We start from the raw sequence: 16,965 nt of genomic DNA on the forward strand, positions 1-16,965 counted from the left end.
TTTTTTTTTTTTAATTTTATTAAAAATCTAATCTTATACATAGGTGGTTTTAAACATAAATTCATTCGTTTCGTTTTTCAATCACAATAATATGGCACGTAGATTTTATGTTTCTGGACACTTTTGAGTTTTGGTCGTATTAGTTTAAATTATTTATTTATGGCAATTTGCCAATAAAATTATAATTTTATTGCAAATGAAATCAGTATTGACTTCTTATCCAGCTAAAAAAAATAAAATAAAATAAGTTTTGAATTGTTATAAAATTAATGAGAAATTTGCATCCGAGAAATTAAAACATTTTGAAATAATTATACATTTTATCATAAAAAAATTGCTCCTATCATAGGGGGAGGCATTCGTGGAAGAAGCAATCAAACAAAAACCCTTGAATATAATTAAAACTAATGGCAGCCAGTTGGCTTAATTAATATGGGCTCTTACTCATAGTAATATTTAATATTTATATATAAAACAATTCATTCTTATTCAAGTTATCAATTATTGTTATATTACTAAAAACAAGGGATAATAGTATGTGATATCATAAAAATACTGTCATTTAAACTGATTTTGTTATGATTTATAAAAAAATTATAATAAATATTTGGCTTGTAATAATTACTATGATGGGAAAGCGGTCGACACATTATAATCGAGTTGATGTACGATATAAAATATTTAAGTTGCATTGTTACCACAAATTATAGCTTTTGATAAATCAATAATTGATCGATATTACATATGATGTTCCATTATCATAGATTGCAATACAACTATTGAGAGGTTAATATTGGGATACATTAATTGTTCTAGATTGGAGAACAGTTTAGAAGCAAAGCTTGACTGTTGTGCATTTAGAAAAAATTGAATTACACAATTATCATCAACAAATTTTTTTTATTAATAAAACTGTAAATGTTTGATCCTACGTAAAAATATGTTATTTCAAAGAATACAATTTCTTCTTCAACAAATTATATACATATATAACACAAAAGTTGAGAATTTTGAAACTGTTTTTTTTTTTTTGAAATTGAAAACTGTCTTTAAGGCTGCGTTTGATTTGGAGGATAAAATAAACTAATGATTAGTATGTAAATGATAAAAAAAATGATTGTGATAGAAATATAATACATAATGTAAAATTGTATTATGTTTGGTATGATTTTTAAGTGTGAGATAATTTTGAATTTTTTGATGAAATGACAAAATTGCTCCTTCTTTTTCTGTTTTTCTTCTTCCACTCCGACGGCGGCGGTCCGACAGAGGCGGCGATGGCGGTCGGCCGGAGACGACGGCTGGCGGTGGACGGCCGGAAGCGCCGACAACGGTCGGCGGTGGACGGCCGCCGGCGGCGGCAATGGTCGGCGGTGGCCGACGGTTGCCGGCGGCGGTGGTCGGCCTTTGGCGGATGTTGCCCGTGGACGGTCGGTGGAAAGAAGTGGTGGTGAGTTTGAATTTAGGAGAATGGTAAAATTGGAAAAATATGAAGGATTAATAGTAGGATAAATAATCCTAAGGGGTGAGGAAATATTATTTTAACCTACCTAATATAACCTAATCATTTATAAGAGGGATTGACTTGGTTAAATAATCACGCGTACCAAACGAGGGATAAGATGAGTTAAAAAAAAAATAAACCCACCTTATCACCCCTACCAAACACCCCCTAAGTGAATTTTATTGGGAACTATTTATCTGACACCAGATTATCAATTTTCGATAGTCCTGGTATTATTAAAAATTCAGGCAAAAATTAATTCGTTCTGAAAATAAGATGTGTTTTTTCACATATCATCTGAAGTATGAAAAACATGTACGGTACTACTACTACTACTACTACTAATAATAATAATAATAATAATAATAATAATAAGTTAAAAAATATAGGAGACCGGATTTATTTTCTGAAAATATATGAATAATATTTTTGGAAAATGTGATTTAGAACGAATATCCAATTTAGTCTGCATGATTTGAGTTTGCCAACAGACAGAAAAATGTAGATAAATCCACCTCAGTCCTTACCCAACTTTCTTATAATCCAATGAAACTACAAATTCCACGTCAAAAAAACATTGCAAGGTGCAATACAATGGGTCGACTCGCAAATTTAAATCACCAAAAAAAGAAAGAAAAAGTAAATCCTAACATACAATAAGACAATTAAAATGGCCAAAACTGGAAATCAATAACAGCAAACCAATATATAAATTCTCGTATGCGGCAGTAATCAATTTTACCTCTAAAAATCGCTTTTTCTTCGATTATATTCAGTCACTTTTTAGCCACCAGATGTTGAAACCCTTTTTTTGTCGCTAAGATTCGGCACCTTAAGATGGACTTGGAGCACTAGTTAATATCACCCAAGAGGTAAAAATGGTAACCAAAGACCATTTTTAAAGAAAGGTTATTATATTGGAATTAGTCGTCCAAATAATAATATGATCCAGCAGACTTCTGCTCCCGGTCCTTGGTCGAGTCCAGTTTGTTGATTCTTGGACGATAATTTGTTGGATCCCGTCGAAAAGTAATGTCCAGATGCTGCATAAATTAGTAACACAAATTGTCATCGGTGGTTACGTTTGGATGTACAAATTGAAGAAGAAAATTTGTGGAGACCGTCATAGTAGTAAAGTTTAGTGGGCTTACAGATAAGAATAGGTTCATTCCTGTCAGTAAAGATTGAGGCGAATTGGCAATACAATCTATAGATGGCTTTCCCTCGTACACAATAACCCTGTCTGCAAGGTATGTTGCCATTATGAAGTCGTGCTCGACAACAAATGCGGTCTTCTTTGCATGAAGTATAAATCTCTTAATGACTTTTGAAGCAACGATACGCTGCTCAGAGTCCAGATATGCACTCGGTTCATCTATCAAATATATGTCGGCAGGCTGCAAGCAAACCCAAAATGGCAAATCATATATCATAAAACAGATGATAAATATTTATAAATAAAGTACATGCAGGTAAAAATTAACCTTTCCAAGGCAGAGGGTTAAAGCAACTCTTTGCAACTCTCCACCAGAAAGATTCACGACTTCTTGATCCATTAGCTGCTCGATTAGGAGAGGTTTCATCACATCTGATACGAACTGCGGATGCATATAAGAATCACGTATTTTTTGATGCAACAGAATTCTAACAGTAGATTGGAATTTCGGACTGATCTTCTGGGGCTTGTAAGAAACATTGAATTCCGGAATCTCTACATCTGATCCTTCTACCAAGTCAGGTTTCAATAGACCGGCCTGCGATTCATATGGATATAAATTGTAGGAAAAAATGACTATATCATCGCACATGCTATAGACACCAATAAATAAATTTACCAGCATCCTTATGAACGTTGTCTTCCCTGTCCCGTTTTCACCAAGCATGACAATGATTTGAGAATCAGTGAACTCCCCTTCCACTACCTTAAGTTGAAAATTACCCTGAGTCTTAGTCATGGTTGGATACTTATACCTCGCATATGTCTCAATTTCCTCGGCACTTTCCTGGGGAGTCTCAGCAACCTGAGAGGAAAAGAAATGAACTAATGCCATCACACTCAACACCACAATTCCTGTTACGAGCTATATATTCAGATGAATCATACAAGTTACCCTAAAAGTAAGAGATTCATCCCGAAATCTTAGATTNGGTCTTCTTTGCATGAAGTATAAATCTCTTAATGACTTTTGAAGCAACGATACGCTGCTCAGAGTCCAGATATGCACTCGGTTCATCTATCAAATATATGTCGGCAGGCTGCAAGCAAACCCAAAATGGCAAATCATATATCATAAAACAGATGATAAATATTTATAAATAAAGTACATGCAGGTAAAAATTAACCTTTCCAAGGCAGAGGGTTAAAGCAACTCTTTGCAACTCTCCACCAGAAAGATTCACGACTTCTTGATCCATTAGCTGCTCGATTAGGAGAGGTTTCATCACATCTGATACGAACTGCGGATGCATATAAGAATCACGTATTTTTTGATGCAACAGAATTCTAACAGTAGATTGGAATTTCGGACTGATCTTCTGGGGCTTGTAAGAAACATTGAATTCCGGAATCTCTACATCTGATCCTTCTACCAAGTCAGGTTTCAATAGACCGGCCTGCGATTCATATGGATATAAATTGTAGGAAAAAATGACTATATCATCGCACATGCTATAGACACCAATAAATAAATTTACCAGCATCCTTATGAACGTTGTCTTCCCTGTCCCGTTTTCACCAAGCATGACAATGATTTGAGAATCAGTGAACTCCCCTTCCACTACCTTAAGTTGAAAATTACCCTGAGTCTTAGTCATGGTTGGATACTTATACCTCGCATATGTCTCAATTTCCTCGGCACTTTCCTGGGGAGTCTCAGCAACCTGAGAGGAAAAGAAATGAACTAATGCCATCACACTCAACACCACAATTCCTGTTACGAGCTATATATTCAGATGAATCATACAAGTTACCCTAAAAGTAAGAGATTCATCCCGAAATCTTAGATTCTCTGTTGGGACAAATCCAGCCAGAAATATATTGATTCCCTCTCTGACGGAGAACGGGAGTGTTACCACCCCATATACACCAGGCCTCCCATAAAGGCAGCAGATGAAGTCCGATAAATAATCAAGTACACTAAGATCATGCTCCACAACAATAACATAGCTGAGAAGTAAAATATTTTTAATGTGAGGTCTCGTAACAGAGAAGGCTGAAGTCTGATTACTAAACAAGAGTACAAATAGAAATGTCATGAAACCTGTTGGGTCGGAGCAAAGATCTGACAACTTGAGCAGCTTTGAGCCTCTGCTTCACATCAAGATAACTCGAGGGCTCATCAAACATATAAATCTCCGCATTCTGTATAGCAACAACAGCTATAGCAAATCTCTGGAGCTCTCCACCAGATAAATCGCCCACATTGCGGTCCATGACTTGAGTCAGCTCAAGATCAACACAAAGTTCTTCTTTTACTTCTCTCTCGTCTTTCTGAGCAAGAACTTGCCCAACATTGCCTTGAACAGCTTTCGGGATGTGGTCCACATACTGTGGCTTGATGATCGCCTGAAAAAATGAATCCATCAATAGTAAGAAAGGTGTCACAACTTGGAAGAAAGAAATGAGATTTAAATTGACAAGTCAATAATAATAAAAACTGAACTTTAACATTCTCCACTAAAACAGGACTTGTCATTATTTTCCGTAGGAAATGAAATACAACTACTAACTGATTTATTAGCTAGCCATTTTTTTTTTTCAATTAGGCAATCAAAAGAAACTAAAACATACAATGATCATAAGAAATAAATGTGTCATCACAAACTATCAAGGTAGTTATGTAGGCTATATTCCTATAAGACTATCACAGACCAGGAGATATTTTCATGAATTCAACAAAAGCAGAGATTGTTTCAAAAGTTTTGAACAATGGAGTGACTAAAGCAGCGTCAAAATCACTCCGCAAACAAACTTCAAAAGTGAAGCAGCCAGTTTCTGCAGAATTTCCCAAATAAAATACAAACATGGCATCTCTCATCTCAACAGTAAATTTTTTTAAAATCAGAAATTACCTTCAAATTATCTTCAAGGATACGCGTAAAATAGTTTTGCAGCTCAGATCCTCGAAAATATGTCAAAATTTCCTGCCAATCAGGAGGGTTCTGCAGGACACGGAAAATGTTGAGAAACAAATTAACCTCCGATGGAAAAATTAAAATAAGTTGAAAAGCTTACGTTAAAGCGTCCCAAGTTAGGCTTCAATTTGCCAGCCAAAACTTTCAGAGCAGTTGATTTTCCAATGCCATTAGTTCCAACCAAGCCAAGAACTTGTCCAGGTCTTGGAACAGGTAATCTGAGTAAAATATTTTTAGAAGGTTAGCAAGTAATAACCAAAAGCCATATACTGAGGGTAACTACAATCAGGTCAAACCTATGTAATTTAAATGTGTTGGGACCATATCGGTGTGTGGTATCCTTATCGAGGTCTTTTGGCAGATTGATAATCTGGATGGCTTCAAATGGACATTTCTACATAACAAGTCAAACATTTTTAGAGTTGGGGAGCTTGTAAATTTAACACTAAGGCAAAAAAATGGTCCTTTCATTGGACAGACCTTCACACATATACCGCACCCAATACACAACTCCTCAGAGATGAAAGCAATCTTCGCTGCAGGAGTCACCTCAATGCATAGTTTGCCTGCAATTATATAAAATATCAGAAACACAGACACGACATCCATGCAACAAAAATAAAATCAATCCATTAGAGAAGCTTTTGGTGTAGTATTTTAACATCTCTGAAGCTGTATTGCTGAAAATCAGAGTTAATCACATAAATTCTGAAATGGATTTTTTTCTCTTTTAGAACTATACAGCCTCATCTTAATGCTCCGTGCGCAAAAACAAGCATCCCAGGCATTGTAATTGGGTTTTTATTGCAAACATCAATATTTTCTTAGATAAATAATGTATAAATAGACGAAGCAATACACAGGGAGGGGATAATAAATCCACATACGAAAGTTCTTCTTCACAACAATTATTTCTATGAGTCAAATGCAGTCAGCATACATGAAATAATGGTAACTATATCACGTGAGCGCTGACTCTGGGCAATAATTATGTCCCCCATCGTTGTTTAGAGAAACCTATGATTATTTGCAATGATGAATTCAGAGCAAATTATGGACGCATGATTGGGGTACACTCAGATTGAGGATAAGGGAGCCAAAGCCAGTAAAGGTTTCATGTCCAATCCCCAATTACAAGGAAACATAAATCTTCTTATATATGGTTATGGATTTGGGGGAAAGATCAAAACTTGGAGAAAAAAGATGATAAACTTACATTGCCCACAAACTCTAAACTAGACCTGTGCTTTCCCAACGGAAAATTTTAAGCTAAAGTATTTAGCTTTTATTCAGTGAATCAAAAGACATTAGCATATGATAAAACAAGAAAAAAGTGATCGAAATATCTATCCAAATACCAAATTGAACAAAACCCAGAAAATACACTTTCGAGCAACATTCCACAATAACCACACCATCAACCATGCACAAAAATCAACCTCAAAAAAGGGGAGATTACCGGTTTTGACCACAGGGCAGCTCTTCTTGCACTCCTGGCGACACTTTTTCGGCTTGCACTTATCGGAGCTCACTATAGCGATACGCGTCAGTTTCTGATCTGCCATCCCTCTCTATATATTCGACTGATCACTGCCCAAATTAAACCAAACAAAATTGAAATAAAAACTTCAAAAGCCAAACAATTAAATTAACAAAAGGAATTGCGTACAATAAAAGAAGACTCGAGGACGCCAGAGAAGTAAAGCGGGGGATGTGCTAATATTCTGGTGGCACACGTAGAGAATCGGGTTAGGGTTTCCGGGAACGTTGTCGATTAAATCGCATTACCTGGTAATGTTAAAATCACGCTTTCGTGCCTTACTAGGATGTCGCAATTACTCGCGAAGGATGTCCTTCTCTGTGTGTGTGTATATATATATATATAAAATCATGTGAACGTCTCACAAGTTAATTTTATGAAATAAATTTCTAACTCGATCAAACTCATAAAAAGTATTATATTTTATATCAAATTTATTATTTTTTCTTGTATATATAAATCGGTTTGACCCGTCTCACAAATATAAATGTGTGAGATCGTATTACAAGATACTTACCAATATAATTATTATATGATGATAATAGATAGAATATTCATGAAATTATCACCTCAAATATCAAAATATTATTTCTTCAAAATAAAAATTCAAAATATTATCGTAAAAAATATTATAAAATTTTGAAAAATACCAAAAAATCCTCCTTCAATAATTATTATAATTAATTATAAAAAAAAGGTTATAAAAAATATTGAAGAATCGAGTGTTTATTGTTTTAGCAGACGTTATAGTTGTCAAATATAACTCTCATATTAATCCGAAGATGAACCCAAATGACGACGCCCGGTGATGCTGCTGATGCTGGGGTCTATGTTGGTGTAGATGTCGACTGTGTTCGGATCTGCGAGGTTTTGATTGATTGAGGAACGAGTGTGACCAATGCTTTCATATGATCCCATTAATGATCCTCTTTCCATTAAAAGAGGAGTTCAACACACGTTGCATGATCTACAGTACACACCCAAGTCCCATTTTGTAAAAGTAAATATATTTGTTTTTTTATTATTATAATAAAAAATTAATAATATTTGGAAAAATAATAATGATAATAACACATGGATAAATAATGAATAATTTTAAAACCTTATACGATTTCAAAATTATGCATGAGCAAGATCTTCAAATATCTTAAATTTTGGTACGCAAAATTATTGAATTGTGTACGAAGTGATGTATCCACTTGACGTTTGATCTAAAATTTTTTTTTTTTTTAAAAAAAAAATTTAAACTACGAACAGTACACTTAAGTGGCCGGATACAAAATTATGATTCTATATTTAAATCATAGATTCCAGAATAAAATATAATGTGTCATTTCATGATTTAATTTTTTTTAAACAAGGACGTGGCAACCTCCATCGTCCACTCTAGATCGCATTTAAATAACTTTTCGGAAGCATGCAAAAAGTATTGGAGATATTCTTCTTTTGGCTTTAAATATATCATCATGGGCTTTTAATGGATGTGCTCAAGGGAATTTTTGTTTTGCATTTGTATTGTTTGCCATTTGTCTCATCTTCATCAACCATAATGGCTCGTTTTCTAGTTAGCATGCATATCTCAATTAAGAACACTATGAATTGGTGGGAAAAATAAAATGATAAATACACAATTTCCAAAGATTTATATAAACCACAGCCAGAAGGTTGCCACATTGAAGTTTTAGTGCTCTGTAATCAAAACCTGGCCATCTGGAATTTGCCTAAACTAAAAGCACTCCTCAGTTGAAGAAATAGAACTTGTTATGCTGGTGAACGGGTAAGCATCCATCATCGCAATCGGCGCAAAGCTAGGTATGCAACAAATCTGTATCCCACCAACATCAGCACCATGATGGAAATGCCCATCCACAGATGGCTCAAACCAACGGATTTGATGGCAGGGTGATCTGCGACTCGGCAGTAGACCCCATTTGCACACTCATAGTAATCATTCTCCTCATACTGAATCCCAAGAAGTAGCTTATAACAGTAGTAGCTGAAGCTCAGATATTTTAGCCAGACCATGAAAGGGGGGATTTGTCTGACATAGTATCCACCGGCAATAAGGAAAACCAAAGTTGTAACCGAGGCTAAAGTTGCAGCTTGTTTTACGTCCATGAGTATGGCGCCAAATGCCAATCCAAGACTTTGGGAAACAAGGACGCTTAAAAGAACAATTAGAAGGGAGAAGATAAAGGTGGCAGGGTCAGGTTTAAGGCCACCCATCCAATAAAAGATGAAGGTAAATATGGTTGGCAGTGCAAGCTCGAGTGGAAGATCTCCGACTGTTCTGGCTAGATAGTAGGAGGATAGGCGGTACATTCCAGATGACCTTTCCTTCTTTAGCATGTTCCTTTCTTGGGGAAAAGTGAAAACAGCATTATAAAGGGGGTAGAAGCCCCAAAATACAGAGAAAAAGGACAGCATGGCTATCTGCAAGAAAGTAATTCTTAATTACCAGACTTGAGAATACACCATAATTACGTAATAATATAAACATGGATGTGTGGAAAAGGCTTACACGGTCGTCAATGTGAGACGGTGGGGTTTGCCACCATAGAAGACCTCCAAGTATTGCCACACTTACAACTTGAAAGGTTCTTAGCCTGTTGAAGGCTTCAAATCTTCTCTCCCGTAATCCTCGTAATAGCAGGACATGAAATTGATGCCACCATGTTGTGCACCATTTTTCGAATTTCAAATCATCTCCTACATCATTTGAAAACTGTGAACCTTAAAAGCTTGTGAAAATGTACAAGTTCTCTGATTTTGAGGGAGAAGAGTGGTTACTCGTAGAGTTTTCTTCGTTGTAGTTGTAGATAATTACGTCTGAACTATACAACTCAGTTTTCAGCCTGGTAGAAATGTTCTTATCATAAGCAGAGATGAGAAATTCTCTTACAGATGCTGGATCTTGCTGACTGTTGTCACTGTGATTGGTAGAGTGTTGGAAATCTGGTCCAATCCCTGGAAATGTGAAAAATTAGGACTTTCTTCTCATTTCCATTTTCTAAAATAGACAAGTATCTAGATTCATGATTATAATTATTTCTTGCTGGCAGTGTTAATGAATGTGTTAGATAGATTAGTACAGTCTGTAAGATGTCATACTCGATTGAAATTAACGAGCTGCGGGTGGGTCTTGTTTTGTTAAATCCCATTTCATATTTTCAGAACCAACCTTTGTGTAGAGTAATTTGACTCTGTATGCTACTTGAGCAGGAAAGGTGAATAAATGGGGCAAGGTCCTTGACCATAAACTATGTGGTTGTGCTAAGTACTTGTTGTGGAAAGCATGATTTTCTAATTACCATTAGCAAGATCAAGCAATAGATCAGCCGGATTGACAACTATGGATGTCGGAAACCCAATTGAAGAGAAGTACTGCAAGGCAGTTGATGCAGGACCGTAGTAAATTGGGCAGCCTTCAGAGAGCAAGACTACCTTATCGAACATATGGTAGAGTCGGCTAGAGGGCTGATGAATGGTGGTTATAACAGTTCGACCTCCATTAGCAAGTCCTTTGACAGTGTTCAGAATTCGTTGAGCTGTGGTGGAATCTAAGCCTGAGGTGGGCTCATCTAGTAACAATAAGCTTGGATTGATGAGCATTTCTTGACCTATGCTCACCCTTTTTTTCTCCCCTCCTGATATTCCTCTAAAAAGGGGCCCTCCTATCATGCTATTACGACACCTAGTTAATCCCAGTTCTGTTATGACATGCTCCACGTGCTGTACTTTTGCTTCTCTGGTCAGACTTTTCGGTAGCCGTAATAGTGCAGTAAATAAAAGAGTTTCAAACACACTAAGATGTGGGTATAGAATATCATCCTGCGCAACAAATCCTGTTCGACGTCGGATGGAGCCTGAAAAAGGCTGGCCATTGTAAGTGATCTTGCCTGACAAGTTTCCAGAGAGACGACCTCCAAGGGCTGTAAGAAGTGTGGTTTTTCCACTGCCTGATGGACCTAACATGGCTAGTATCTCCCCCGGTGAAATCATGCCTGTGATCCCATTTAGTATTACTTTTTCTCTGGTGTTTGAGGTTCCTCCACAACAAGTTCCTTGCCTCTCATAGTTAACTTTGTAGACAATCTCTTTGAACTGAAACATAAGAAGAATATTCAGCAGGTGTAACATGTCGCTAATACGTTCCTAAGTGAAGAAAGTTTGTAGTATTTTTATCCTCATCTAGTAAACCATTAGCTGTTAGTAGTAACATGCATACTTTTTGTGCAAATCTGTCCTGTCAACTGCCTTTAACATTTTTTTAAAAATGCAAGCAGGCTGGTGGCTTGCTGGAGTCTGATCTAATGCATGCATGTGATTATCGGTGTGAAACTATTTTTATTTTTGTGTAGACAAGTGTGCGGGGGTAGGGGAGACCTTTAAACTTATTGGAAATAACGTCCGCTGTAGAAAGGATTGTGAATTGTTCTGAGCTGGGTAAGCCAGATATGCCATGTCGCAGGTCTCCAGCTTCTTTGGTAGGCCTTTCTCCAGTTCAGTGCCATCATTTTCTGGTTTTGGTGCTACAGAACACAGGGGCATGGTTAAATCTACTGATGCTCAGACTGTTTTCTGTCGCGGTATATCGGTAGAGGTGGAAATTCGTGGCGTATTGGTATAGGATGGAAAGGAGGCAGACGTTTAACAGCAGCTTTTAGCTTTGGTTCCCAGTGAAAGGATCGATACACAAATATATAACCGCAGACACAGACGAAAGAATCTCATACATTAAAGTTTTTCTTGTAGGCCTAACATTTCTGGTGGGATCCCATCTTTCTCTCATAAAGAAAGTTCCACTCTAGTTTATGTTAGTTAATTGATTTATAGCAGTTTCCTCCTTTTCTTTTTAGCATATATTAATATATAAGCATCCTATCTCTCTTGCTAACATCTGATGCTTTATTATTTTCCAATATTTTTTATGGTTTCTCTTTCCTACGAGCAACACTGTTTTACATCTTCATGCAAGTTGTTATAAAATTGTTAGTGGGAAGTGAGAACCATGCCACTGAACAATATTATTTTCTGGATCCCCACAGTGCTTTTTGCCTGCGAAGAACAAGTTGATATATATTACCCTATCACTTATCTAATGATTATGGAGGAAGTTGGAGTACAGAAGAAGAACCAAATATGTCAATATCATAGGAAACATGAATAAAAATCAAACGCTTGTGTTTTTTAAGCATTATTGAGGTGTTAATTAGGTTCTCATTTGAACATAAAGTATCCAAGCCTTGTTTTCTTCATAGTGAACAACTATAGTGATTTCCTCATCTCACTTTTTACCCATATTAGCTACTGATTAGTTTGATTTATATATGGTTCTGCGAATGGATTCTTACTTTATATGCATTTCAGTTCTTGTCCGCCGCACGTCAAGTCCCCCGAAGCTATGCCTGAATACTAAACATCATTTATCATTTGAAAATTTATGACGATCTAATCGTCGAGAATCAGATACAACCATATATGACTGATAACTTGTGACAGTTTTCTCTGTTAGTATAGCATTTACTGGAAAGGTGGAGTTGAGGTTAGGTTCTCAACACAGTTTATCTTCTTAATGAATTATCTCCTCGATCTTTTATTCCTTTTCATCTTTCCCATTATCACATTTTCGGCCAGTGGATTAGAAAGAGAGATGATTACAGGATGAACCCATCAATGGATTACAAATCTTGTCCATAGAAAAAAATTACGGAGCACTAAGGTTGATTAAAGGAACGGGGACATGGTGGAGCCACTTTACCTTGTCTCTCAGTATTATCTAGTCTTTCAAATTGTATACTTGACACTGGATGTGCATTACACAGATACCATCACCCATTCGCAGGCGATGCGTGCATGTGTAGCGATAGTAAGAGCCACACAAACTTAGTTATAAATATAAATCGAGTTGTGTTGTCTCGCATATTTGAACATACCTTTATAAAATTTAAAGATTTGTCTTTTTATTTAGACTGTATAAATGAGCATGCTCTTCTTTTCATCAGGACTACCGTCTCGGCGTCGCCTCGGCTTGGCTAAGAAAACTCTGCAGTACCAATCCATGTCTTGTTCATGTTCCCTCTTGCTTTGTTCTACTTGTAGCCTAGTTGGACAGATTGCAGATATGGATTCCTGATCCAAAATTCTTGCCAAAGCTGGCTGAACCATCTTTAAATTACTTTTACTGAAAAAGTTAGTAAGTTTGGTTATATACATTTACTTTTTAAAATTAATTTATTTTCGGAATTGGTTAGGTTGATTAGTTTTTTAATTCTATTTTAAGATATGATATAGTGATAGATTTGTTTTCGGTGGTGATGATTAAAAGTTGAATTATAATAATGGTTATGTACGGGAATTTGAAAGTGGAATGAAAGTATTTTTTTTATTTATGTTTCATGAAAATGAAAATAATTCTAGAGAACACCAAAGGATATAAGGTTGGTGTTAGTTTTTAAAATTTTTTAAAAAAAAAAAATTTGCTTGAAAAAATTAAAAATAATATGACATCTCTAATTTTATAAACTAGCATGAAACATGCATGATTTATGCAAATACCAATTATACAATAAAAACTAAAAAAATTAATTTTCTAAAAAAATAATTGAATCATTTGTTATTTATATTAGTTTAATCTCTTGTTATATTATATGAATAAATTAATTAAGAATTTATATAACTTATTTTCAAAATTGTTTCTTAATTTAAAATTCAAGCAGTCGATTTTATATAATATAATAAATTATAATGAACATAATATATAAAATCATAATTTACATAAGTGAAGCAAACAAACTAAGAACAAATAATTATCAAAATTTAAAATCACCGTGACTAACTCATCAAAGCAATATGAAAACTAATATTGATAGTAAAATATTACCCTTAATATTCAATTTAAATAATATATAACACAAAATTTTTTTACTTTTTGATTTTAGAATTATATACTACGGATAAATTTTATATCAGAATCTATCTTTTGTAGACTAATATTTGATGACTATTAATTTCTAGTTAAATAACAATTTTATAATAATAAATAAATCAACATATGTAATGAAATACAAATTAATTCAGATAAGATTTTATGTTAAATATCAAATAAACTAATACAATAATTATTAAATACAAATTTTAAACTATTAGAATGATTTTCACCATTAAAATTTGAAATTTAATTAAAGAAATAAACTTCATAAAAACTGATATTTTTTATTTGTTTAATTAGTTAGTTTGATTTTTAAATAATTAAATAAAAATATTAAATATCATATGTATATAAGGATTATGTCATATATTGTTTTTACAGTAGAAAATAATTTATGTGTCTTTCTATTGCTCATTAATATATCTTTCCATACATTACATATTTGAAGTTTTGATTGATGATTGATTTTGACAATCAAATGCATGTAATTTTTTATAACATATACTTTTGTTATAGATATTTTTTTAAAAAAAGTTCATATATTTTTTGAATTTTTACTATATCTTAAAATTAAAATCAAAATTATATATGCATTGCATTATAAATTTTCATATTGATAGTTATTATCTCACTTAAAAGAAAAAACATATGTGAGTATATATTTTTTACAATCAAGTAATTTTCAATACATTAATTAATGAATAATTATTAAAATATATATAATTTATATTTTTCATCAAGCTTTCATATATGAATTATTGTTATATATATTTTTTATGTATTTTTTTGTGCTTAGTTCTTATCTACTTATGTACATTGGATATTTAAAACTCTTTGTTTTTGATAATTTTTTTTAATATCAAATAACCGTAATATGAAACATTTAAAATCATTTGCTTTTTAAGTTTTAGAGATGTAGCATAGTCAAATTATTTACAATATTTCTTTTACGAGTAGGTCTCTTGTGAGACGGTCTCACGAATCTTTATCTGTGAGACGGGTCAATCCTACCGATATTCATAATAAAAAGTAATATTCTTAGCATAAAAAGTAATACTTTTTCATGGATGACCCAAATAAGAGATCCATCTCACAAAATACGACCCGTGAGACCGTTTCATACAAGTTTTTGCCTTCTTTCACTTATTGGAATGTGAAATTTTTTATTTTCATATTACTGAATTTTTGTTTTCTTAAAATTTCATAAATAATTAAAAAACATTTATAGAATTAAAAATTATAAATCAAAAGATCTCATATTATCAAATTTTGTGTATTGAATTTATAAAGTTGTCTGATATATAAATTTTTTTAATGTTACTATGATATATTTTTAATATCAAATAAAATAGTTATACAACATGTGAGACAGTGAAGCTAATTGTTTAATAATTATGTCTTGAAATTTATATATTATAATAGCTTATTTTGGAACTGAAACCAAAACAATATTTTAGTTCTGATTTTGATTCTACTGTTTTGAGAACTAAGATCGGATTTACTTTTAAATCATTAATATTTAAATATTAAACAATCTTAGTATTCGTTTCAAATAGCACAAATTTTTTTATTGAATTTATAACTTGTCTGATATATAATTTTTTTAAAAATATTGTTAAAATCTTTAAATTTCTTATCATAGTTAAACCGTATGAATTCTTCTAAGAGATTCATATTTTATGAGATTATTAATATATTAACATTCATAATTGTTGATATAAATTCTCCTAAATAATTTATTAAACTCTTTACTTTTAATTCTTTGTTAAAAAAAAACCATAAAACATATTAGATATCATATTATCATATTATTCTATATTTATCATGTTATTTTACTGTTGTATATATATTTAATTTTTTTGATATATCTTCTTGTGATACTATAATTTATTACTTAATTAAAAATTATACTAAAAATATAATTATAAAATAACACTAAAATCATAAAAATACATGTAGAGAGGAAATAAAATGATAAAATATTTAAAGATAGTATAAAGATGGATTATTTGGGAAAATTAATTTAGGAATTACATTTTATTTTTGAAGTGAAATAAATTACTACAATCAATGTATATTGTAGTGATAATTCATTANTTGGTTCATGCTCAAATAATTGGTAAATTTTGTATTGTTCTCCTTTTCTAGCACTCTTTTGTAGAGTTATTTGGTTGAGTCACTAAGTTATATACGTCGATTAACGTGTGATCAAGTTGTTTTTTTGAGTCGATTCTTTAATTAATTTACCTTTTTGTAATAGTGGGTTTCGAGGGGAAAATAAAAAAAATATTTAATGATTTTTTTCCCATAATGATTGTTCATTTGTAAAAGTAAGATGAAGCTGCATTTGATTTAAGAGAGCACATGTCTTTAAAATATCAATAATTAGTGCATTCTTATTTCCCATTAAGCCTTGTCACCATTTCGTATTAGGTTTTCCGAATACGATTAATTATGCTATCTTGGGTGTTACTATTAATCTTGTTAAGTCCCCAAAGTTTGTACCTTTTGCAACTTTAAGCACACTATGTCACGCCCCGGAAAGGGGTTTATCGACACCGGCGTTGTTCTCAAATTTACATTCGAAAAACAACAAGCCTCAGAAGTACAAAATTCAGAAACCAGTCTTTTTATTCATAACACTGAATATTACATTTTCTGCTACAACTCGATAATTAATGTTTTACAGTATAAATGTAAAACCAGACATAACAATGCATTAACAGATATAACGGAAAACATAAATTAGAATTGAGAAATCACAGTCTTCTTCACCAGCTACAGAACTGGTTCTGCTCTTCTTCTTTTAATAATTCTTCCTCGTTCTTATCTGAGATGAGTTTGGTGGGTGAGTGA

At 33.2% G+C, this 16,965-nt stretch overlaps 2 protein-coding genes across 3 annotated transcripts; both read right to left on the reverse strand.

The window, feature by feature from the left end:
* Window positions 1-2,006: 2,006 nt before the first annotated feature.
* Window positions 2,007-7,445, reverse strand: LOC140987954 (ABC transporter E family member 2). 2 transcript variants are annotated; one of them, XM_073456756.1, is made up of 12 exons: window positions 7,308-7,445; window positions 7,098-7,228; window positions 6,119-6,204; window positions 5,935-6,032; window positions 5,739-5,856; window positions 5,576-5,665; window positions 4,765-5,069; window positions 4,475-4,670; window positions 4,199-4,384; window positions 3,848-4,117; window positions 2,656-2,901; window positions 2,007-2,547 (listed from the first exon to the last, which is right to left on the reverse strand). In XM_073456756.1, exons 2-12 carry the CDS (start codon window positions 7,201-7,203, stop codon window positions 2,428-2,430), a joined length of 1,821 nt encoding a protein of 606 aa, XP_073312857.1. In that variant the 5' UTR covers window positions 7,204-7,228; window positions 7,308-7,445; the 3' UTR covers window positions 2,007-2,427. The 2 variants fall into 2 exon arrangements, with proteins under 2 accessions (XP_073312857.1, XP_073312856.1); XM_073456755.1 differs by lacking the exons at window positions 3,848-4,117; window positions 4,199-4,384; window positions 4,475-4,670; ... (5 more) ...; window positions 7,098-7,228; window positions 7,308-7,445 and adding exons at window positions 2,989-3,258; window positions 3,340-3,525; window positions 3,616-3,650.
* Window positions 7,446-8,798: 1,353 nt separating this feature from the next.
* On the reverse strand, window positions 8,799-12,008 carry LOC140988645 (ABC transporter G family member 14-like). The gene is made up of 5 exons (XM_073457680.1): window positions 11,565-12,008; window positions 10,490-11,282; window positions 9,969-10,145; window positions 9,700-9,887; window positions 8,799-9,611 (listed from the first exon to the last, which is right to left on the reverse strand). Exons 1-5 carry the CDS (start codon window positions 11,727-11,729, stop codon window positions 8,967-8,969), a joined length of 1,968 nt encoding a protein of 655 aa, XP_073313781.1. The 5' UTR covers window positions 11,730-12,008; the 3' UTR covers window positions 8,799-8,966.
* Window positions 12,009-16,965: the final 4,957 nt, after the last annotated feature.

The sequence above is a fragment of the Primulina huaijiensis genome, chromosome 11, assembly GCF_012295235.1.
Source record: "Primulina huaijiensis isolate GDHJ02 chromosome 11, ASM1229523v2, whole genome shotgun sequence".
Lineage (NCBI taxonomy): Eukaryota > Viridiplantae > Streptophyta > Magnoliopsida > Lamiales > Gesneriaceae > Primulina > Primulina huaijiensis.